This window comes from Ostrinia furnacalis, unplaced genomic scaffold, assembly GCF_004193835.3.
Source record: "Ostrinia furnacalis isolate ACB-3 unplaced genomic scaffold, ASM419383v2 OfSCF0450, whole genome shotgun sequence".
Classification (NCBI taxonomy): domain Eukaryota; kingdom Metazoa; phylum Arthropoda; class Insecta; order Lepidoptera; family Crambidae; genus Ostrinia; species Ostrinia furnacalis.
The window spans coordinates 244,957-270,357 of NW_021130689.1; the positions used below are offsets into that span (position 1 = coordinate 244,957).

Genomic DNA, 25,401 nt, shown 5'->3' on the forward strand with positions numbered 1-25,401 from the left:
CACATGCTAAGCTGTCACCACAATTACTTGAATTGGTAATTACCTCCTACGGTGAACGCTCACTCAAAGGCGTTGTTCTATTACAGCCAACGGTTGCTGCACCATAAAGAATGACATTCCGCTCTATTATGGAGACCTCTAAAAATAAGCGTGATGTTTACAGTCCACTGTGCGGCCCATTTCTGAACATACAGTTAACGAGCAAGTGGCGCGGGCAACACGCCTTTGCCGCATCCGCGTTACAGACCAAAAACACAAATCAATTAGGACGTGTTTCGGAACGCTCTCGATCCGAATTTCGAACGCATTTGAATAAAAAAGGCGCGAAAGTAGCATGGACAACGAGTTCTTTTGTTGAAAAAATATTTTGTGTTTGTTTTTGTAATTTATTAGTTGATGATCATGAAGCGAGAAGCCATTATTTCGTTCGCGATTGCTGTTTTGGTGTGGGAAAGTGAGTTGTGACTTTATTACTTGAATTTTGTATTTTTGGGTAATTGTGTAATTTGTCTTAATGACAAAATTAACTACCGTTATTAGATTTTTTTTATGTGTGTCTATTGTGTATCCCTATTAAATTAAACTTCACTCGGAGAGTAAATTTTAATAACAATTTCAGTTTAAAAAGCCGGTCTTTTTGAATAATTAAGGCACATATTAAGTAAGTTTCTTTATTACTTCATTTTAGTTCGTCCAGGTTTTAATATAACTAAGCTACAAATTCAAACGCCAGTTAATTTTTATGTCGTGGTTTGTGAAAATGGCATTAAACTTAAAATATATTTTTTAAATTAAAACAATAGCATTGTAGATATTGCAATAAGTGTCAATGATTTACACAAACAATGGAGATTTCTTTATTTGTTTTAAAATTAAAGTTTACTGAAATAAAATTGATGAAGAAAATAAATACTAAGCTTATCAACAATCCAAGACTTGAGAGACATTTTTTATGCATGATGATAAGTGAAGTCGTTTTTAAGATTATTAATTATAGAGTTAGGTAGTAGGTACTTTCAAATTACTGATAAAAACCGTCATTATAATCAATACTTCTTGTACAAAATTTAGTTTTTTTTTAATATTTACCTGCAATATTATCACATAATTTTTTTTGTCCAATACAAACATAAATAACTATTCAGAACATAAACTAGTAAGTAACTAGTCGTCAATGGCGTCTGTATGACAGTATAATGAGTAGATAATCTCGCGGCGTGTTTAGTCTCAGCGTGCGTCTGCCGAGAACAAAGCGACTTAATAGTTACGAAATTGTTGTAGATACACGCTCATTCCAGATCGTAGACCAGGAGCTAGGATACATGCTTCTTACGGTAATGTGTTGCTATGGGTAATAGTGAAAATCTAGTGAATCGTTTTATATTTTCAGCAAGTTTGATGTCAATGTACCTATGTAATTTGAACAGCAAAATCTTTACCCATAAGGTTCTACAGCGTATACTTAATCCAGTTAATTAATACCTACTTACAAAAACTACAACAGCGCCCTTGTGAACGTGTCGTAAAGTGAAGTTTAGTATGAGAAATGGTTGCACGAAACTTATTTTGAGAATCAATATTGTCACATTATCGTTTAATTCGAAGGTTGAGTATCGAATTTTTTCGAATAAGCAAACGATTCGAAGACGAAAGTTGTTCATGCTAGAGGAACTATGTTCACATTGACCAGTTGAAGTAACAAAGTAAAGACAATTATTTTGCATTCATTACAATGGTTTAATTTTTACCACAGCATAAACATTACATTATCTAAATGAAATAATAATATATTACCAAACTCAATATTCTTAAATACGAGTAAAACGAGTATGTTCCATGAAGTATTTTTTCACGGGAGAAAATTAAATGTACGCACGTGATTACCGGATATTTATTACCCTGTCAGTGAAATTAATATCAGGAAGCTTCCTTATTTTCTACCGTAATCGCTTACCTACAGGTTAAAATAACACGTGTACGATTAATTATGATAAAGATAATAATATATTAATATTAAACATGTGTAGAAGGATGTCGACTTCATACAAAACTAATCATGAGAGATTTCTGATCATTATAAGATAAACAATCTTTCTATAAATATACGAGTACAAGGTCAACCTTTTAAGAAACCATCAGCTTTTATTCTTATGTTAGCTGTACCATTACTAGTTATTATTCCCGGAAATATGTATTACGATCATCTTAGTTACCTTTCTCGAGAAAAACTGTGGGAGTAAAAATAATAACAACAGTAATTTAGCCACAGATCTTTCTTTGAGAAAATAGAGGTTAATAATTGAGCATAATTATTACTCTACTTGTAATACCAAGAGATGATTGCAATTATTACGTTCTTTGTACATCCTTATCTTACGTAGAGTACCTACCTACTTAATTTTTTTGGAATAATAACCTAATACTATTAATATAAGTTAGTTATTATAGGTAATACCTACGTTTAGATATCCTTTCAAAGCAACACTAGAAGAAAATAATATTACTATCATTTCGTCGGCCGTTTGGTGTAGTGGTTCGAAACAGACTACTATTCCGGAGGTTGCGGGTTCGATTCCCGCACAGTACAAACATTTGTGTGCATGAACATATTTGTTTGTATTGGACTGGGTGTTTTCTATGTATAAGTAATATGTATGTATTTACAAAAAAAAAAAAGTATTTAAGTATGTTTATATCCGTTGTCTAGTACCCATAGTACAAGCTTTGCTTAGTTTGGGACTAGAAGCGCAGTGTAAAATGTCCAAGGATATTAATTATTTATTATTATTTCATCGATTTATAGGAAAAGTGGTTTTTATAAGCTTAAAGTCAACATTTTAAAATTAAGCTTTTAAAAAGCGCTTTTACACAAAAGTATAGTCAATTCATGCTGTAGAAGGAAGTTTAAAGTAAACCTGTACGCTTATCGTCATTTTTGTGGTTAGCATATCCCGTCAAAGGGCAATTGGTAGCAGCAATCAATAATGAACCCGTACTACTGAGGGATGATTGCTCTGTGGGAAGGAAGCCTTACAAAAACCTATTCACAATTGGCTGAGAGGGAAATGCATGCATTGATTAGTGGTACATCATTACATTATACATAGTTAATACTTAGAAAAATCATTGTCTTTAAGTCGAAATGAGAGAAGAGTTACCTAATCAACAAGCGAAAGTTCAAGTCTCATTATTATTTTTTTACATAATTTATTTATCAAATCATTTGATTGAAATAAGTTACTCCTTTGAACATAAAAAGTGGCTGAATTAGTATTAAGTAGATTAAATTAGTTGGTAATGGTACATTTATTTTAATTTGACATAAATAATGATGAAAGAGACCTCTATATTTTTTATTTCGTCAAAGAATCAACACCAAGTCTACCTAAATATAAAAGTGTGTTCAAAAATAGACACAAATAAGTGTAGACACTACACCTAACAAGTATGTGCACAATTATCACGGTTTTTGTAGTCATTGAAGCGTAGCTGTGTTACCTTGACTTGTCTTGGAAATCGTGGAATTAGTGACTAAGTAGTCAAGTACGCGTCGAAACTTCTACTCAGCAATGTCAAACTTATTCCGGTGTCATACACAAGAAGTGTCACATCACTATGCCATTGATTGACACAGTTCTAACAACGACTGCTATGGGAATCTAGTTCTTTTTTTTTATTTAGAGTGATGTTGCTATTAAACAGGATATGACCCTGATTGCGTCGTTTCAAGGACTTCTCTATTTAAATATTTTATTATACAGGGAGAATGTTTCGAGTGTTCGAGAGAGGGCTGGATTATAAACAACTAGAACTACAATAGTATGTATAAAAAAGTCCCCCCAGGTTAGGTGGAAAAACTCGCGAATGTCCAAAGTTTTCTAACAAGTGAAAAATGCTACTTCAAATCCAGAAATGTTCAGGTGCATTTTAACAAAATTTTACTTTATTTTTGTAACATTATCTTAAAAACCGTTACCTAATCTGAAATTCTTCCTATTATACAAACTACATACAGCGTACTAAATCTTTTGATGGCAATTCGAATACGCGAACGATTCGAACTCGAAAGATTTTCGTGCTAGCCGTACAGCTATCTAATTTAAAAAACTATGACCTAATCGGCCAAACGGCGTTGTATTAACTAAAATTACTATTTTCTTAACGCGAATGCACTATAGTAATGTGGCCTTACTATCTGAACAGCATATGAAAGCAGCCTGTCCCTCTATCTATGTGCCATAACGATTATTTAAAAGCATAACAGAGAGAGAACCATCCAGCAGCTATTTGATGCGAGCCACCAACCATTTGAGCTCGTTAGGAGCGTACCAATTCCGAAAATTATTCCCGCATTGATGTCATGGTGGAGCCAAATAGGTTGGATAGACAATATCGTGTTGGTATGCCGTGAATGTTACTATCATTCTTTGGAATTAGGCGACAAATAAAAGAATTTTGTAACTTCAAAGTAAGTAAGTGTAGGTAACCCAGGCCTTTTCAAGGCGAGAGTGAATAGGCACTTACAGGGCAGATACATGTAGGTACCATCCTAGACTGCATTCCACTTAACACCAGGTGCGATTGTGGTCAAATACCTGCCTTGTTATGCATAAAAAAAGTTCATAATCATGTTGGACCAAATTTTCAGAAATTCTGGATCCTTTACGGTTTTTGATACTCACCTTATCTTCTTTCTTTTTAATCAAAAAACGATTTGTTGTACAAGGGCCTCCTTCAAGGATTTCCTCAATGAGCACCCTTGCGCTGCCCGCATCGAAGTGTTTCCCATCAATCATTGTTAGGTATGTTATCGTTTTTTTAACGGAACTATTCCCAATGCGAACGACACCATCTTATGTGTCAATTAGTGAAAGCGAACTTAGTCCTAAGACATAATAATTATCCCGCTTAGGTAACTTGGAAATAAATTAATCTGAAGAAAATACTACTAAAAAGGTCGAAATTATGGACCGACTTCGTGAGTCCCAGCCTCTAAAGTCCTCGTTAAGTTGTTTAGCTCTATATTTAATAACTAGATTTTTAAGAAAAAGTATATCCAGGTCCTGTATCTACATTTAGCCGCAACATGAAAGAACTAGTCTAAGTTTTAACGATCTCATTATAATATGTTTGAAGAACGAAATTATACTTGATAATTAACTTGAAACATTCAACTCAAGCGGAAATCCTCTTCGAAGGACATTATTCCTAACTTTACTCCCAACTTTATGTGCATTATCATCGGGCCAAGTCCCAAATTTGTTCAATTGGATAATGAGGGTTCGTCTGCATAAGAAATCTTGTACAGGACATTGTCTTTGTTTGTTTTATTAAATGTTATTTCGTTATTGTCACGTACTTTTACATGGTGAAGACGATGAAAGCACAGTAATGAAAGTGTTTAAGCTTATATCTTTGGACCTTTACACTGCGCTTCTAGTCCCAAACTAAGCAAAGCTTGTACCTACTATGGGTACTAGACAACGGATATAAACATACTTAAATACTTTTTTTTTTTTGTAAATACAATACATACTTATTATACATAGAAAAACACCCAGTCCAATACAAACAAATATGTTCATGCACACAAATGTTTGTACTGTGCGGGAATCGAACCCGCTACCTCCGGAATAGTAGTCCGTTTCGAACCACTACACCAAACGGCCGATAAAACGTTTTTACATTTGAGCTTCTTGAAATCGTTTTGGATTTTATGCATAATCAACCTCAATGGACCTGTATGTAGGTTTTATTTAATAGAATCCGGCGTTAACTGTAATAATAATAATTATCGCGTAACATTGATAACTACGATTAATTAGTGTTGATGAAAATCTATTAATCACTTTGGATTGAATAGGATTTTCAGTGTTGTCACGGGCTTTAGCGGTAAATTTTCCACCGTTACAATGTATTTATAGTGCTATCTTAGCTCCAACCATGAAACCTAATGTATTTGCTTGGTATAAGTTGTCTTAGTCGCTAACTAGCAGGTAATGACGACACTGTCGACGCTCCAAGGCAAGGCATTATTAAGGGCATATTAATAGATTTATAATGAGTAAAAATACTATATGCGGAGACGTAAGTACTTCATAGTTATGACGCTTTGTAGGCCCTGAGAATCATTTTGAAATCGCTTGGTTTAACTTTTCTGTTATTCAAGATGGAACTTTACAAAACTAATCGATCGTCGTAACTCAATTGACTAATTTATCTATCACTGTTTCAAAGCAACAAAATATCTTAATTTACAGGTGATGTCTAGAGTCATTGAAATCTAATATTGTTTTTTTAACAACAGTGTGATGCGTTTATAATCAGAACGATTATAAACATTTTCGTGTGAAAAAATGTATAAGGGTAGGTCCCTATACATTTTTTCACGCGAAAATATTTCTATTAAATATTCACTCTAGCTATTACAAAGTACGAGCATATTGTAACTATGTACCTAGCTATGTTTATATAACTACTAGCTTTCCGCCCGCGGCTTCGCCCGCGTGGATTTTTGTCTGTCACAGAAAAACTTTATCGCGCGCGTCCCTGTTTCAAAAACCGGGATAAAAACTATCCTATGTTCTTTCCCGGGACTCAAACTATCTCTATGCCAAATTTCATCAAAATCGGTTGCGAGGTTTAAGCGGGAAAGCGTAACAGACAGACAGACAGACAGACAGACAGACAGACAGACAGACAGACAGAGTTACTTTCGCATTTATAATATTAGTTGGGATATATAAATATATAATATATAATAATATATAATATATAATATATATATATATATATATATACAGTGTGAGTCACGTTAAAGTGTACATATGAAAATAGATGAAACTAGACCTATTTTTATCGACAAAAAAAAGGTAAAAAAAATTTTGAGATTTTTTTTTATTTTTTTATAGAATTTTTTTTCTTCAAATTACTTATTGTAAAGAAAACGTAATAACTTTTAAACTAAGCGGTATATCCTGATAAAATAAAAACAGTAATAATGCTAAATAACAGGCAACTAATAGACGTAGACTAATAAATTTACATTCGTTTTGTAGAATAGCTCAAATACTAATAATACAATGCAAATAAAACATACCTTAACGACCTGGTTTTTCTTGTGTTGGAAAATAACTGAAAAAGAAGTGAAAAAAGACATGTTTTTTTCTAATTAAATCCATTCTTACTCCCTTAAAATGTATGAAACTTGTATCTGTTTTCTACTTCTGCTAATAGATAATTTTATTGGCTATCGCATGATATAAAATTTTTGCTTATTAGTGTTAAGCTACCCACGCTTTCACTTGTTTTTGAAGGAAGAGGTGAAAACTAAAAATTAAAAACTTAAATCCTCGTAATTTTGCGAGAAATGGGTCAAGCCCCAAATTTGAAGTATTTTCATCGATAAAATTGTCCATAGATTACGCCCTTAAAGTTTGATCACTACAAGCCCGGACACACTGTATAGTTGGGATAGGTACTGTAAGATAGGTATTTAGTACATAGTCAAACTCCTAGAAAGCCAGGTTCAACAACGCCGACCACAAATTGGTCCCGAACATGACGCCCGGCTAGTCTCTGCCTCGGTGTCTTGAAATTAACACGACTTTAATTAAATTGCCTGTTCGTCCTACACTAGAAGGTAAGGCATATGGTTAAGGGAAGGTAATATCAATTTTATTGCCCTTTAAGTACGTATGTATTTATCTCCAGAATAATAACAAAGAACGAAGAAATATTCGCGCCTATAATCGGAATTACTATTTTTGAAATTAAAACTTACAAAATATATCCTCTGAAGATTTTAAATCTTGTATTTAATGTTAAAAATTCGTTCGCAAAAACTCTCTTAGCAACGTAGTATTACATTACATAAAGTTTCGGGAAAACAAACCTAGGTAAAGTAGGATAGTAGTAACGTATTTTAGCACACTGGAAGATTTAAAAATTTTAAAAGCAAAGGCTAACTTTTGAAACATTCGGCTTTATTCGGATATTTTTTCAGATGTATCACGAATTTGATTGGGCCTTTTCGCGGAACACCATGTTTGCCGATTCCATCGCGATCCGTTGCTGGCACTACACTGTACTTTTTTATATCTCTGGTATGTAAGCCAGGTGCCGACGCACCTGTCAAAATAAATATTCCCTTTTAAAGCGAAAAATTGTGGAGAAAATCTATGCTAAAAGTTGTTCATCCAAGCCGATATTGAACAAAGAATTGTGAATTTCAATGAATACGCTTATGGAATGGTCCTAAATATGAATGGAAAGAGTTCGTTACATAATAAATATTATTTAATGCTTTCACCATTTCAGAGTAATGTGTTTTAGCAATTTAGAGAGCTAGGTCAAACGCAAACGCATTTTTATAAAACCTACCGCACAGTGTTTCGATTCCTACATAAGTCATACACATATCGAAAGTTCGATATGGTTTCTTATTCTGTATCTTCGCTAGATTGCCCATAAAAGGGAACGTGGGCCTCCCCACATGTTTTCCATGTGATAATACCGACGCAGGGGAGAGATAACATTAAATCGCATACCGCCCCGATACTTTCACTAACGAACCGATAATTCAAGGGGATGTTTTCCCTTAGATTCACAATTTTTACGAGAACACTCATTGTCCGAAGTGTTTTGTTCCTCTTTAAGGTAATGAGAAGAGGAAAACGATGTTTACAGTTCGCGCTCTCTTTTAGTACTGTTGTTTCAATACTTAGTTGGGAATTTAAATAGGCAAAAGATTCCGGATCACTTTACTGACTTAAAAGTATTCATAATCATGAAGCTATTGCCAATTGCTTCATTCATATTAAAATATGTGAATCAAACTCCACCCCTGTGGGTAAAACGGAATCCACGCGTAAGAAGTCGCAGGCGGCCGCAAGTAGAATGATAAAATTACATACAATGAAAATTGAATAAATAAAAAATATTGGTGATCCCCAAAAATATATTTTCATCCAATAATTTGTACAGCAACTGTGAGAACTACTTATTTATTTTATCATCTATGATTAAATTTACGGACTGAAAACATAAAAGGTGTAACAAAGCGTTTAAAAAATAGGTTCATTTACAAATGTTCGCGCGTGTGTTAGGTTTCATCTGTGAATAGAGCACCGATGTGTCTGATAACCTTTATTGTCATTGCCGAACCCCTTTCAACCTCAGGTTTGCTGAATAATGGATGTTGAATTGTGTTGATATTATTACCTACTTACATTATTTAGCTCAGTTTTCAGAAAATTTGCGTGAAAATTATTCTATATAAGTAGGTATTACGTACTACGTACGGTACCTCTCATGAACAACATTCTGGCTATTATTATAACGAGATTACAAAGAGAATTAATCATTTATCAATTTTGTAATAAAGTAGGTACCTAATTTCTATAGGAAATCTACCACAAGAAATCTTTTAGAATCATGACATTACCAAAATTATGTATCCCGAACTAAAAAGTACCCTACCTTACGAAAGGGTCATGTATGCATTCATAATTCAAAAACTTGCGATTGTGCAACATTAGAAAAATATGCAAAACAAAACAGACAATGCGGTTAATAGTTTCGACCTTGCGTCCCACTAAAGTCGTTTAATTCGCGACATACATATTTATTCACAACCACTCGGTTTGTTGTAACTCGACGTCCTGAAATCCGTCATCTTGAACAAAAATAGCTGTGATGTCAGACACACGTGTGTGGTCTAATAATTAAGCTAGGCTTATGAGACGTAGGCTCAATGTATTTTGGGATTATTGGACAAACTCTAATTAAAAAGTTAGTCCTTACCTACTACGGAATTCGCTACGACCGCTACGCGAGTTACCAAGACTGTGTTGTCAAGCCCAAATGTACCGATATTTACGACTTCCGAATGTCGCTCTATAAAATCTGTAAACCGATCGAATTGTTAGATAAAAATATTTGTATGCAAACTGTATATGAGCGCACTCATATACAGTTAAACTTGTCACGTGCCGCAAAATCAAATACAATGGATGGTTTAATCATAGACTAATCAGGTCACTACCACCACCAGATTGAAAATTATTACTTTTCTGTATCAGTATCAAACGCTGTACTATTTGAAATTCCTACCAATGTATTTATAATGTAACTTTTAAATAAATAGATATTTAAGTTTCAACTCGAGTCATAAGCCCGTCACCTTTCAAAATACCGTACACTACATAATCAATACGTGCTCATTTTTAAGCAAAAGCATCTAATAACATAGATGTTAGAGGTCACATTCATACATCTTTCTTCATTTCGCCCTTCGTCGTCCAGACTGTCATTTGTTTATGTCCTTTTGCCAGGATCAGGTTTCAGACAGTTAAACCCACGTGGCAATTGAACAAATTGAGTTTACGGACCTGATTTAAGGCTCAGATAACTCACGATCACGTCATAAGAGTAAAAGGTGCGATGACCGTATGCTGAACAGCTGATTTGATTGCGATTTTAGTGAGATCTTTATTGTGATTTCTTTTGTTTTCCTGAACGAAACGTGTTGATTTCGAATTGTATACTCGTAGTAGGTACTTACATACTTCGTTTTATGATTGCCATAAACTATTTATGAGAGTAATTAAATCGGGATTAAGGGAAACAGTGCAATCAAATTAAAGTATAGTTAGATATCAAAAAGTTATTACCTACTAAAACTATTTCAAACACTACTATCACAAATCGCAATGTCATGTAACATTTTACTAACTATTGTTTTATTTAGATTCTGCGCAAAGATATAATGTTTTCCTAAGTTGATATTATTTCTGAGAACAGCCTTTCCACAAGTCTGGCTCTGACTTATAAAATAAATATTACAGTTTCAATACATTCGTAGAACCGCAATTGGATTCAGTAAAATTTTGATTTAGCATACTGAGCTTATATTTTCGTTCTCAGGTTTACAGTAATTTTAATAAAGTTAAGAAAGATAAGAACATGTACACGTCAGGGTTCATCATTAAGTTACCCAAGGTTCCACACACTCCTTAAAACACCATTATGTAACCGGTCTGATAACGTAGCTCGAACGCTACGCTACGTTACCGCTTCATTCGAGTCTCGAGATCGCTATCTCTGACGCTGAGTTTCGGCAAACTTAAATAGGATTCTTACGAAGAAAACTCGCCCAATCTTCCACCTGACAACTGAAATTAAGGTTTGATGTACCAACTCAAATTGGATGTACGTGTAGCTGAAGGTACATTTCTACTAAAGTATAAGTAATCAAACTTCCTGACTTTAGCCGTCAGATTTATTCGAAAAGAACTGCTTTTTCACTTGCGTGATTTATGTTTATCTCCTAATACATACATAATATTCTCGTGTATGATGTCGGTTGTATGTAAATGGGAATTGAACACCTTAAAATGTTTTTTCATAATAATCATGTATCCACTATTTCTTCTACGTTGCTTTCTTTAAATGAGTATTAAAATCCAATCGGAGAAAATATACTTCCCATTTGGTTTATTACCAAATCCAGCCATGAACCTCGTTAATTTAATGAAGATTGTACTGAGCTCGCACTAATTACATACCTTGACTTCGTCTTTATTTACAGGACATAAATAAGATAGTAACAAACGTGACTAAGTTTCTTCCGCCACTTCTCAATACCAGCCGATATTTTGTCCTGAAGTGGTGGTAGAAGTGTATTGCCTGAGTTTGTTCCGCAACTTCTCAGTACTGGCTGACCTAGAAGCTGTATTGACATGTTTATAAGTGCCCTGAGAAAGACCTACTAATTACTAAATTTGGCGATTTTCTCAACAGAATCTCAAGCGTGCTTCCACGAGTCGATCGAGCGCGAGATGATATACGAGAAGACTGGCACTCCCTACTACCTGGAGTGCACCTGCAACGAGCCAGGGTACGACACCAGGCACATCACCTGGCTGGACAACAACGACACTGTGGTACGGGAGCAGCGGTGGGTACTAAGTTTGCTAAGATATTTAAATAGGGATGTTTCCTGAGTAAAAAAGCAAGTTTTAATTAGTCCGTCAGTTAACTTATCACAAAATACTCGACACGTAGTTTTCACTTTTTCAAAGTAATGAAAATTTAAAGAGAAAAAGCGCACCAAAGTTCAAAAGAAGAGGGCCGTGACGTCAATGAGTGCTTAAAAGTGCAGCACTTTGTGACGTCGCGCGGAACTTCAACGCACCATAACTTTGTAATTATTTGTTTGATTGACAATTAAAAATATACGTGTCCAATATTTTTTAATATTAAAATAGACGGACTAAAAAAATGTTTTTAGGAAACTAGCCTATTATAGGGCAGAGTGTCTCACACCGTGCGTCACGCACGTCGCCCTGTGGCGTCGCGGCATAGTTCCAGGGATGTCACGAGACGATCGAAAATAAATGTAGAAAAAGATATGAGAGTAGCAATTTCCAAACATGAGAAGCTATATTCCGAAAAGCAAGCACATCCTTCTCATTAGTAGCCATTCAATAAGTATCTCACGTAAAACCGTAGTAAACGTAAACGTTAAACCGTAATTATACTGGGTAATAAATAGTAGAAGTTGTTCATAATCGTGAGCCAAATTCAAGCTTTTTATGATGAAAATAATGTGATTTGTACTATCGCGATGGATTTTTGAGTGTACTAGTTCTTTTCGTAGTACCTACCTCCTCTATTAATTTTATGACAACCTATGATGTGCTTTGCGTGCTGTTAATCTAATACTGTTTCCATAAGACCAGGTATAGAACATAGTGTGTTCACGGTGACAGACCACCACACCGTCAGCCTGAACATCCCCTACTTGAGCAAGAAGACGTCGGGCACGTACAAATGTCAGACGAACTTCGAAGGGAACAAGTACATACAGACGTACCATATCACAGCATACGGCAAGTATTTCTCGTAGTAAATAAAAATAAATCTAAATCATTTACGCAAGTTGATTTCTTTTCTTTATACGATTTACCAGTAAAATAACTATTCGGTCACTTGATTTAAAAAAGCTAAACCTAGAGACCTCAAACTTGGAAATTTCTTTATGAAGAAAATATCGTTTGAACGTCTCATAAAAAAAGCTTCAATTGACTAATGTTCTTGGTCCGATTCCCTATCAAGTATATGAACTTATTTACCTTTTGTTGGTCTTTTTGTGTAACTTGTTCTAAAATGCCGTATTCCTCTACAGATCCCATCACAATAAACCCTCCAGTGAAACAGTTTTTGCTGCTGGGCAACAGATCTCTCATTCGCTGCGAGGTGCACGCCGAACCCGACGCCAATTTGATTGTCACCTGGCACAAAGTTGAGGGGGATAGACTCGTGCAGGTATCAATTTTATTATGAATCTTATTACTACAGCTGAACGCGAGTTTTTGAAGCCTAGGTCAGGTAAATTAGGAAAAATTACAAGATGTACTTCAAACTATTATTGTGTTTTGGTGTGGTTTTGGTTTGGCTTGGAGTGTCCATAATATCAGTATTCTTTTATGTATATTTCAATGACAATTAAAATAAAGAATATGTCGTGGACTTATTGCTACAACTTACTGACCAAAATCAAATAAATAAGAAATAAGTAAATCAACTTTTTCTGATGCCTTTTGAATAGCTAGAAGAAATGATTTATAATTTTCAAATTAGAAGAAATGAGTTACGAGTACCTATAAGTAAATCCGTACCGAATGAATTCAATCATGCTAAAAACTGCATAGCACTTGATATTTTCAGTTAATGATTTCTTGCAATAAGCTAACGATGTATACTTTGAATAAGACTTCTTCCGACTTTCAAGAATCTTTTTAAAGACTTTCTTTTACATTTGTTTCTTACAGATAAATACAGATGCAACTTACACTATCATGCCTGAAGGGCTCTACATAAACAAAGTGGAGGAAAAGGACAAAGGAATATACAGCTGCGCCGTGCTGGAGAGCAAAACAATGGATGAAGTGGATATTAATATTTATACAGAGGTACATTTATACGTTTTATTTTTTTACTTGAGAATTTTGCAAGTTAAAAATAAATGCACTGCACCTACAACCAGTTCGATGTAAAAACTCGACAATTATTTTTGTTATCCTACTATCTAAATATATGTAAGGCTGGCTACACACGTGTGGATCATAGAAAATAGTATTGGCAACAAAGCTTAGACATCTTCACGTTGCTTCTGACCGAACAGGACTGGTATAATATCCAATGTGTGGACGCCTTACGAAATTAACTGACCAACGTTGGCACGAGCGTTTGCGGCAATGTGTAGCGCCGGTGCTAGGCACTTTTGTAAATAAATAAATAATAATATCAAATTTTCAGATAATAACAAAGCCAGTAATCAAAAGAGTCAAAGCGGTGCCGGAGTCAACAGTGGTAGTGGGTGACCGGTTAGTGCTGGAGTGTGATGCAGAAGGCACTCCTCACCCGGAGTACATATGGAGGAAGGTAGACGAGGTGAGCTAGCGCTGGTACTCTCAGCAGCATCATCATCATCATCATCATCAGGTCATTTAGTTTCCACTGCAGGGCCAGGATGCCAGGGTCTACAGCTTGATCTCCAGTGAAAACCCAAACAGTGAAGTTCTACTTTGTCCCTAGGGAAAGTTAAACTTTTATTGGACCCATAACGAAATGAAGGCTATCGTTTTAGCGCTCACCAGTTAGCGCCACTGTAGAGTAAGGTCCTGTCACTTGCTAGTAGCGAAGACAGTGGCACCAACTGGTGAGCGCTAAAGTGGTAGGAGGACTATCGCATTTGCACGCATCAAGATGGCGCCACTGTAGAGTAAGGTCCTGTCAATCGCCAGGGGTGCCAACTGTTAAGTATAAAACCGATAGCGCTCATTGTTTATAGTCGACTATGATTAGACTGAAATTCACGAAGGCAAACAAAAACAAAAACAGGCAAAAACTCTTACTTTATGTCTGGATGAAGGAAGATAGACGAAATGAGCTATTGCTAGTAGTCCCATCATCATCAGCATCTAGCTCTTAGCTTAGTCTCCACTGCTCGAGTACATCCCTCTTTTATATAAATATAGGATTTGGGACCCGGATGACGGAGTCGATTTCGATACTCGTACGAATCCCAATCGAGTCAACTTGGAACACAAGTTCTAAATTCGCTCGGTAAAATGATGCTGTCGATAAATAAAACAATGTAGGATTGTATTATGAAACCGTACGCAAAGTTGAGTGAGTTAGACTACAGTTAAACGACGAATAGCTGCATAAGACAACTGACGTTTTCTTCAGAGTTCTTTACTTTGTATTTCTCGAAAAACTTTGTATCTAACTTTGGCTCACGACTTCATCCGCATAGTTTTTTTTAATAACAGGCCTGAATCTATTTTGGAGTGAAGATTTTTACACAACTGTAAGTTCAAAACTCAGAAGTAGGTGCACACCACATTTTAATGTTGCAATAAGTTTTAAAATATGTACATAATAAAATCTAAATCTAACTTCTGTAGCTTTCCTTATAGAAAGTTAATTTAAAAAATTTGATTAATTAAATCTTGAAACTAAGGTTTGCTTTACACCTTTGCTCTTATGCAGTTGCAATAGGTGCGAATTTGCAATAAACATTTTGCTGGCTACTCTACATCTCAGATATAATATGTATCTATAAATCACATTGAGTCTAATCATCACATTGAGTCTCACAATAAATAATGCTTCAATCAATGTAAGCCCTCAGTCGACTATTTGCGATATTATGAACTGAGTTACATAAATAGCTCGCAATCATTGAGTCATGACATTTATTCTGCTCGTGTTTTGGGTTAATGGTCAATAAAATTGCCGCGCACTGTTCAACATAGTAGATATATTAGCTTTTATGGTGAAACCACCGAGTTAGAAAATGCAGCGGTAGAGCTTTGTGGTTTGATTTAAAACTTATTGGCTTTAGCAAATAATTACTACTTATTACAAATACTAACTCTAGACAGCTAAGCATGATTGTAATGTACGTAAGCAGCATCCACTAAGAACGGATATTAAACAACACCACGGCAAAGCCACGGGCAAACAGTTCTTTAGAAATACTGGATAATTGATTTTCTCGTTGTCCACATTTTACATTCAAGTCTTGCCTAGTTCTGGAACCTTGTAAAACGACTTATACCAGACCTATTAACTTACCCCCTTACTAATAAAAAGTTACATAGTTGTTGAACACTGTTTTAAAATGACACTTCACTTTAAAACACTGTTCAACGAGGATGTAAGTTTTATTAGTAAGGGGGTTAATATTTTTCTGCACATAATAATATGTAGGTTCTGTGATTACGACAGCAAATCATTTTTTACTTTATTGTGGAAAAATCGCACTTATTACAAGTACATAAGATACCACCATCATGTTTTATTCTTCTAGCCAGTGACAGAAAACCCGCCGCGATGGAAGCAGCAGATCAACGCACTCGTGATGGAAAGCATTCTGCCTCAAGACAGCGGCGTCTACGAGTGCGTGGCGCAAAGCAACGCGGGGGTCGTCTCCGAGACTATCGACATTCAGGTGAATTACACTTCTATGATGTTGTAATAAGATCGATATTGCTAGAAAGTATGCAGTCGCAAGACAGCGGGGTCTACGAGTGCGTGGCGCAGAGCAACGGCGCCGGGTCGTCTCCGAGACCATCGACATTCAGGTGAATTACACTTCTATGGCATTGTGATAAGAGCGATATTGCTTGAAAGTATGCAGTCGCAAGACAGCGGGGTCTATGAGTGCGTGGCGCAGAGCAACGCCGGGTCGTCTCCGAGACCATCGACATTCAGGTGAATTACACTTCTATGGCATTGTGATAAGAGCGATATTGCTTGAAAGTATGCAGTCGCAAGAATCCCGTCCAATGACCCCAAGCTACCCATCCCTTATGTTGCTGTCGCGCTCGCACACTCACTGCGGGCGCCCGTAGCACAGTCGCGACAGCAATATAATTACGCGCGAGCGATAGGGATGGGTAGCTTGGGGTCATTGGACGGGATTCTACGTACTCACGGACCAGGCTTTAGTCAATTTGCATTTTGCACTAGTTACCTACCTAACCTTTTACTCGTAGCTAAATCAGTGAAACAAAATTCGCACGCAAGTCGACTGCTTCAACAATTTTATCAAAAGTACAAATCGCAATATACTTTTTGCAGATTCGATACTGTCGATGATAACAGTATGAGCGTTTAGTTTGTGGACTATTAGGCCTCTCAGCACATTTGCTCCTCTCGCTACTAACACAGGCTGTCAGAGACTTTATCAGGAACTGATGTAACTGGTCTACTAACAAAATTAGTAATTTGTTACATTTTGATTTAGGTTTTAGTCCCGCCAAGCATAACATCATTCGAGAATATAACCGCGAAGGAAGGCTCCACGGTGCAACTGGTGTGCAACGCCGAGGGCCGGCCCGCTCCAAACGTTTCCATCATATTCATCGACAATGATTTGGACTTGGTGTAAGTTTAAAAAAATACTTTACACGAAACAGCTTTTGCGACTTTTCCCGCGTTGATTGTCCAAAACTATTTATTTATTTTATAGCTAAAAGTACTTAGAAAATTTAATTTTAAAATTGATTCTATAGTCCCCAGAGATCACTTTCAATCAACAAACAAACTTACAAATTCGCAAAATTTTCCCTTTTTTTAAAACATTATAAATGATTCACGCAAATAAAAATATTGCTTACAATTTTGTTAATTTAAGTAATTTTTCACTAACATTATGTGATTGGAAACTGTCTGTATTTCAGCGAATTAGACGATAACGACATAAAACAAAACTTGGAATTCATCAAAGTAAATAGATCTGACATGGGGGTCTACGCCTGCAATGCTACCAATAAAGGTACCTACGTATTCTTTATCCTACACACATAAAGTACATAATTTTATTACATTCTACTACAGTAGGTACTTATGCTGATCAAATCTATTATATTTTGGTTTCTGAAACAACTTTCATAGCAAAACTATTTTCATCTTAGTCGTTTTCGTGCCTTTTGAAGATAGTAAAGTGACTTCAAAAGTAAACAAATGTAGCAACTACAAAGTATAAAGTGAAGTGGTTCCTGAAATTTGGAATCGGACACCAGAGCTATAGCCTAAGTTGTTACATCCCACGCGATAGAAAAAGAACATCCTTTAACGTGTGGAATAACAATAAAGATTTGAATTGAAATAAAAGAAAAGTTTATCCAATTTTGCGCACCTATATACAGGGTGTTAGACATCTTTTTCATTTCCATCCAAGAGTAGAGCAAAGCTATTTGGATCAAATATGTAATTGCAAAATTAAAAAAAAAAAGAAAAAAAAAGTACTTCTAGTTATCTGTTAATACTTGAATCATTGAAAATTTTATATTTTAGTGGACTACGCGACAAGACTTATGTTTCTGTCAGTGGAATTTAAGCCGTATTTTAAGTCGGTGGCGGAAGTAGTATGGGGCTGGAAAGGACACGAGGTCAACCTCAGTTGCGAGTATGAGAGCAACCCTCCGGCGGAGTTGTCTTGGAGGTATGGTTATGGTCATGGTTGAGAATCGGGTACTTGACACCACAGACAATGAACTTACTTTTTGTGAGCTGTCAAAACGCCACAGTCATCAATCCCATCAGGGCTAAATTGATATTTGTATTTTAAAAAATATGTCTCATTTAGTACCTAAATGTTTGTTTAAGAATAATTGTTCCTGTAAGAAAATACTTATATTAATTTGTGAGTAGTAGAATCAACCTTTTTTGTTTGAGTAAAAATTCACATCCTGTATACTTAAAAAAAACCTAAACGGGGCATGCTTTTTATACATTTAGGCTGGGTTGCACCCTCTTACTTTAACATTAACAAACTTCAGAAATCTGTTAAACTCTATACAAAACACACCGGTTATCTTTATAGTTACTATTATAGTTAGGTGGTGCAACTCAGCCCTAGAGTGTTTTCGTATACTTACAGATACGAAGGTAAAGGTGTATCAACGGCAGAACAAGTGCAAGTCAATAAGCTATTAAACGACATGGTTAGGGATACGTACATAAGATTCAACGTGTCTGCATATCCGTATCCATTTGGAGTGTACGAGTGCAAAGCCGCGAATGCATTGGGAGCGGACAAGAAGACGATCACTTTCAAGGAAGGATTTGTTCCGGGAAATATCAGTGATGTGAGGAATCATCATACCTACATACTGGGTATCCCAAAATTAACACGTCACACTGACATTGGAGATAGATACTATTAGCACAGAATAATAATAAGTACTACGTACAGAAGTTTTACTTCGCGAAGGTATTTAAAAAAATGTATGCTCAATGTCAATAAAAATATGGTGTAATTTAGCCTGTCTCAAGAGTCAAGCACCAATTTGTTGACAAACGTCAGTGATCGGCACTGCGCCGAAGCTATAGGGCTGACTTCGGTAAAATGATGTGAAGTGAGGTGCCAAACTGCGGAAAATGGCGGAGGAAATACATGATTTAGCATGAATTATCATGAATAATATTAACTACTTATTTACCTCTCAGTGTCTTGAGGCAACTTAAAAAAGTACATTCTGTGTTTTTATTATTATTTAGGCAGTTAAATACTGCACAGTATTTAGTAGACCATTTTCTTTATTTACTTCCATCATTCACAAGAATACGCGTGCATGAGTCAATGTTCGCTCGTATGTGAGGCCTTGTCGAATAGTATCCTGTAGGTGGGCCATCGTGCGTGTTTTGTTTCGATGTAAACTCGCGGAGATGAACAGGCCTGCTGTTAGTCTCGTTCGATGCGTCTTACGCCCGTATTCACAAATATTACTATGATATCTCACAGTGCGCACAGGGTGATACACGAACCAATCACAGAGATCTCTCTATTCAACGCTGTGCGTTCGATTTGCTGCTTCACTTAAGCAAGCATCGTTTGTGAATACGGGCGTTAGGCCCATTTACCCACGATGTTAGTGTGACTTGCTAATTTTGGGACACCCTATGTAAAAAAACTTCTTTCTAAATTAATTTCTTGTACTCGTATCTATGTAATTTTAGATTATTAATTGATGATTTCGTTTCTAGCGCATGCATTTCTACATTATTTAACTTTTTAATTCCCTCAATTAAGAAGAAATCTTTAAAAAGAGAATGGGCGAAAGTGGTCCAGGAACCAATAGAGATACGGGGATACTGTAGTGGTATAGAACCAGTATATTAACTCTATTTTTTTTTCATTAACTTCAACTACAAACTGTTAAAACTCGTATTAGAAACTTACTCCTCACCACATTCCAGGCGGCAGTGCTAATTCGCAATCCGACTTCAGTGACCTTCGACATCCGAGGCCCAGACACGGTCGAAGGGCCGGCCATACTCGGCTACACGGCTGAGTATGACACCGAATTCAATTCCAATGTCACTGACATCCACATGAACAGAACCTGGGCCATAGACAGGCCCTATACCATAGAGAACTTAGAGCCGAATACCACTTATGTGATAAGATTTGCGGCTCTGAACGAGGTTGGGCAAGGCCCGTGGACTGAGTACAAAACCTTCTACACGTTGGAACCGTAAGTGTTGTTTTGTTTGTAATTAGCTTCTGACACACAATCGTTATGATACTCGTAGTTTCGTAAGGTTTTCCTAATAAATGTTTTGTTCAAGAAACTCTCTCGTACTCGTATCTCTGACAGTTAACGTAAGTGCGCCTATTAACGACNAAACTGGCGGTAATAGGCGCATTTACGTTATTTCTCCGGTTTAGGTACTGTTTACTGACTTAATTTGTTTTTTATATTTACAGTATTTACAAATTAGGTAAAATATTCTTTAAAAAAAACTATAAACTTCCATCAATATTAGTTCAGCAGTTTTAACTTTAAAAAGTAACAAACATTAACTTATTCTCACTAGTATGAAACATAAGCTAGGTAGGTATAACTCTACCGCAAGTTCTCTTTCAATATCCAGTCCAATACTAGCCACAAAATACTAGTTCCCCGATATACCCACAGCGCATTCGCGTCCTATTTCCCCGCCACAATGGCTGCAAAAAAATCTAGAAAAACCGCCGCCAGCCTGTTAGTTTTAACAAAGCAACGTAACCTATTGAAAAAGTCCCTTTTGAAAACTGATAGAGAACTCAGAAACTTATAAAATACGAACTTACTTCAGACACGTATAAAATACGAACTTCCTCGTACCTACCAACAATAATATTCTGAAAAAATTTTTTTTATTAAATTATTGAATAACGTAACGTTATTGTACGGCTCCTCGGGAACTGTATATTTGCTAAATATAATTCTGTTATTAATTATTTTTATGAATTACTTAGCACAAGCTCTTAAGAAACTAAGAACGTTCCTAAACGTTAGGCTAGGTCTAAGTACTTACCTATTACTGTAACAATTAATTTTTAAGTAGAAAACTATCCATATTATCTTTACATCCTTTTCTTCGCGTTTATTTTAATTTATCGTATTTAACTGATCTTAAGTAAGGTATAAAATTCTCACAGTTCCATCCCTAGCCCGCCGCAGTGGCAGACGGTGTCAGACGGCGAGCTAGTCAATATCACCTCTATGGACCAAACTACGTCTTGGAACCCAGCTGAAGGGAATGGCGCTACGGTGAATTACTATACCGTGAGGTATTGTCCGGTAAGTGCGACAAAGAAAAAAACATTCATTATTTAAATCCTGAAAAAATTGTTTAACCTATTTATAACACCGAAAGAATAGGTCGCTTTCTAATAATAACAATAAAATGGTAGGTACCTACCTACATACTCCTTTGATCAGAATTTATTATGAAATAATCATTTGATAATCTGTAGGTAGAGGTATATCAATCAGTATGGATATCAAGTACCTACTGGTTATAATTAAATTAATTAGAGCTTAATTGCTAGCGTCGTTAATAATCCATTGTACGCTACCAAAACCACTATTGAGACTAATTAAACCTTTACTATACAGTCATATACATAATGTATCTATTTAAATTAATATTAGATATCAAACCAATCAGATGGTCGAGTTTCGCGTTAGGACGTGTAAACTGAAAAGTGAATCTACAAGAATTTTTAGTTTCCACTTTGGAAACATTGAAACCTGATGAAACTGAATGCCAAAGTCTGCTAACTTAAGAGGCGTGTGTAAGACCCAGAAGACGGGTAGTTTGAATGTCATTTGTTTAAAATTACCAGGAGATAAAACTTGAGCTTTTTAACCTGTAAAAATTAAACTTCTATCATCTCTAAATACTTTACTGAAAACATTAAAAATATCAGATACCGTATGCGAAACTGATTTCATTAAAATTTTCCATTCGTTTGATGTCTTATGAAGTATGTATTAAAAGATTTTCAATCGCTTTTCATAATAATATCGAGACAGATCGCTCCTGTAAAGATCCTGACCTTTTGAATATGTGTAGCAATCTCTCTTCATACCTACCGCAAAATAATTAACATTTTACTATATTAATCTCAACAAATTTTACTTTTAGGTGGATGACGAAGAGTCGTGTATGGAGGATATTATAGAACCCAACTCGGAATTGAAACTTAACAATAGATTATTGGAATTCAATACTACATATTCTATAGAAGTTATGGCACACAATTACATGGGTGATTCTGTTCCGGCTAATTTAACGGTATTAATGACAGGTAAGTTATCTTTGACGGAAGATTATGTATATTGATCTAAATGTATGTTTCTGGAAATGTGAGTCATAGTAGCAAAATATTTAGATTTTACTAATATCATAAAGTCTAATATTACACAAACTTTCCTTATAGGGTTTAAAGTTAACAGTTGACTATCGAAGTTCACGTGAAAGTAATGTGTTTCGCGATTTCCCCTTTATTTTTGGTTACTTACTTTGTTTGTTACTTTGGTATTACTATGTTTATTTTAATGAGCGTTGTATAAACTTCAATATCCCAGAATGTTTGAAAGTCAATGTTCATGTTATCCAGTCAAACACACACATTTTTCCTTAGGTAAAAAGTCTAACAGCTAAACTCAAAACTTAGTACGTCTTTACATTCTGCGCACACATTTTCTGAGGCCGAGTTGCACCACCTTACTTTAAGTTTTTTGTATGGAGTTTGACAAACTTTTGACATATGTTTACTTTGCGCCACCACTGCCGGGGGACAGGGTTATGTGTGGGACTCCCGGCGCCCAAAAAAGGGCGCTGCTCCGTCCTGAAAAGGACGGGGGATACCCACTAAAACCTCCACGGCGTTCCGTCATCGCCTGAGTGGGGGTGGTCGCGAGTATCCGGTCGTAGCCTTAGACTTCCGCGACAGCATTTGTTATACTTAAAGATGGTAGAACATATATGTTTTTTTTTTGTTTTTATCCACAACGAGGAAGCTCTTGGCCTGTATCTCACCTGATGGTAAGTGACGATGAGGCCGAAGGTGGAAGCGAGCTTCACCCGGAATCCTCAACCACGGAGGAACTGGCTATCTTACCTCTAACTGCCGGAACACAACAATGCTGTTAACATTATTGTTATGGCGACAGACTTAGGTAAGATGGTGGTAGCTAGCCAGGCGGACTTAGAACAAGCCCTACCACCAACCAAACCGAACAGAAAAATCTGCCCCCACTGGGAATCAAACCCTCATCAAAACCTCTGCGTCTGAAGCAGGTGGTCTTACCACTAGACCACAGAGGCAGTTAAACATAACCTCCTCCTTTTTTGAAGTCGGTTAAAAAGTCGTCCCAAATAATGCCATCTCCTTTTCAGTGGACCTCATCACAGCAGCGCCACTTCTCTCTGCCGGCGCCATAATCGGCATATCGGTGGTGATGGTGTTCGTCTGCCTGCTGTTCCTGGACCTACTTCTGCTCATGTGGCGGAAGCAGGGCATCATCGCCAGCTGCTGCATCAGGAAGAAGAAGAAGAAGAGCAAAGCGGACGAGGGCTTGCGAGTTCGGTAAGATCGATGTTTTATCGATTACTAGCTGACCTGGCGAACTTTGTTCCGCCTTAATGGCAATAAATAAGCAGACTTTTTTATTATTTCGAACGGGATAAAAAGTATCCTATGTCCTTCTCCTGGCTCTAAACTACCTCCCTGACAATTTTCAGCTAAATCGGTTCAGCCGTTCTTGAGTTATAAGTGGAGTAACTAACATGACTTTCTTTTATATATATATAGATGTCTGTGATCTTGCACTAATCGGTTAATGGGGATGTCTTTCTTAACATAATTTTTATACTAACAATTTTTATTGCGCATTTAATTACTTGTTTTAATATTTAATTCTCTTAATTGAACTTAAAAACAGAATGACCCTTTTACGGCATAACAGTAAAGGTGCTGTAACAATTAATTTATATCAAAATTTGAAAAGGTAAGGGATCTCTCAAGGGGCTGTAATGAGACCTCTCTGTCTTAAATTTTAATATAATTATGTTTAAATTTTAATACACATTAATTAAGTATTATAGCCACAAAAGCATCTTTAGACGGCGGCATATGAAACTAAACACTCTTTATAGTGTAGTTGTAAAACAAAAATTACATTAATATGCCGGCGATTACACTTTGTTTCAAACACTTCCGTTGCGCAAGTCCTTCCTTCAAGGAGCGAAAGAATCTGAATTTTTAAGATCTTTGTCCCAAGGCTTGGTTGGCTTGGTTTCAGCGACAAAAAGGGCCTTTTGAGAGACACCCGCGAAGCGGACGAGACCGAAAGGCACAAAGAGTTCGAATACAACAAAACCACCGGGATCATCACGGGCCGACATTCTGCCGTTTAAATATAGATACAGTAATGATGGGAAATGGACTGCTGAATTCTCCGCGTGCCTTTGATGCCATACTGCGAGTTTAGAAAGCCTACCGGTGGAAGTGTGCTTGTGATTATTTCCAATGTTATAACTTAAGATAAAAGATCAAATTCACGAAAATGTCGGTTTTAATACAACCTTATTCTTGTAGTGTTAAATCACAAAATTTAAACAACATGATGTTTGAAGTTCGGGCTGAAACACATCGCAATATTCAGTACCAATTAGATTTGTACAATATTGTACATGACAGCACATCATTACATTTTTGTTGCAAAAAAGCCCGTATTACAACCAGATAAGACTGTGTTTAGCTTGATGTGCATCAGTCTATTTTTGGCGTTGTTGTTTAGATTTTTTGTGCATGTTATAGATTTCAATTTGTATATTTTTTCAGCAACGTATCTTCTATTTGCAGCATGTACCTATATTCATTAGATATGGTAGGATCTCATGACTACAGTAAATGACACTAGCTCTAAGATTTTAGTATTTGTACCACTGACCAACTTTGTAAAGTCCCTACGTCATTAAATAATTATATCCATATTGTAAATAGTTAAAATAACTCTTTACGTATCCAAGATAAGTTTT

At 36.0% G+C, this 25,401-nt stretch overlaps 1 protein-coding gene across 1 annotated transcript; it reads left to right on the top strand.

Annotated features, from left to right (window-relative positions):
- Positions 1-207: 207 nt before the first annotated feature.
- On the top strand, positions 208-25,401 carry LOC114365566 (fasciclin-2). The gene is made up of 16 exons (XM_028322173.1): positions 208-454; positions 11,803-11,959; positions 12,739-12,893; positions 13,190-13,329; positions 13,836-13,976; positions 14,323-14,457; positions 16,385-16,525; positions 17,324-17,463; positions 17,760-17,854; positions 18,376-18,523; positions 18,962-19,169; positions 20,281-20,558; positions 21,509-21,650; positions 22,501-22,663; positions 23,758-23,947; positions 24,663-25,401. The coding sequence occupies exons 1-16, from the start codon at positions 397-399 to the stop codon at positions 24,775-24,777; spliced, it is 2,406 nt and encodes an 801-aa protein (XP_028177974.1). The 5' UTR covers positions 208-396; the 3' UTR covers positions 24,778-25,401.

Bases quoted from the DNA above. Each gene is read 5' to 3' on its own strand.
- LOC114365566 (XM_028322173.1), top strand. From the start codon at position 397: ATGATCATGAAGCGAGAAGCCATTATTTCGTTCGCGATTGCTGTTTTG. The intron at 17,855-18,375 runs GTACCTACGTAT...TTTATATTTTAG, and splicing joins CTGCAATGCTACCAATAAAG to TGGACTACGCGACAAGACTT. The intron at 22,664-23,757 runs GTAAGTTATCTT...TCTCCTTTTCAG, and splicing joins TTTAACGGTATTAATGACAG to TGGACCTCATCACAGCAGCG.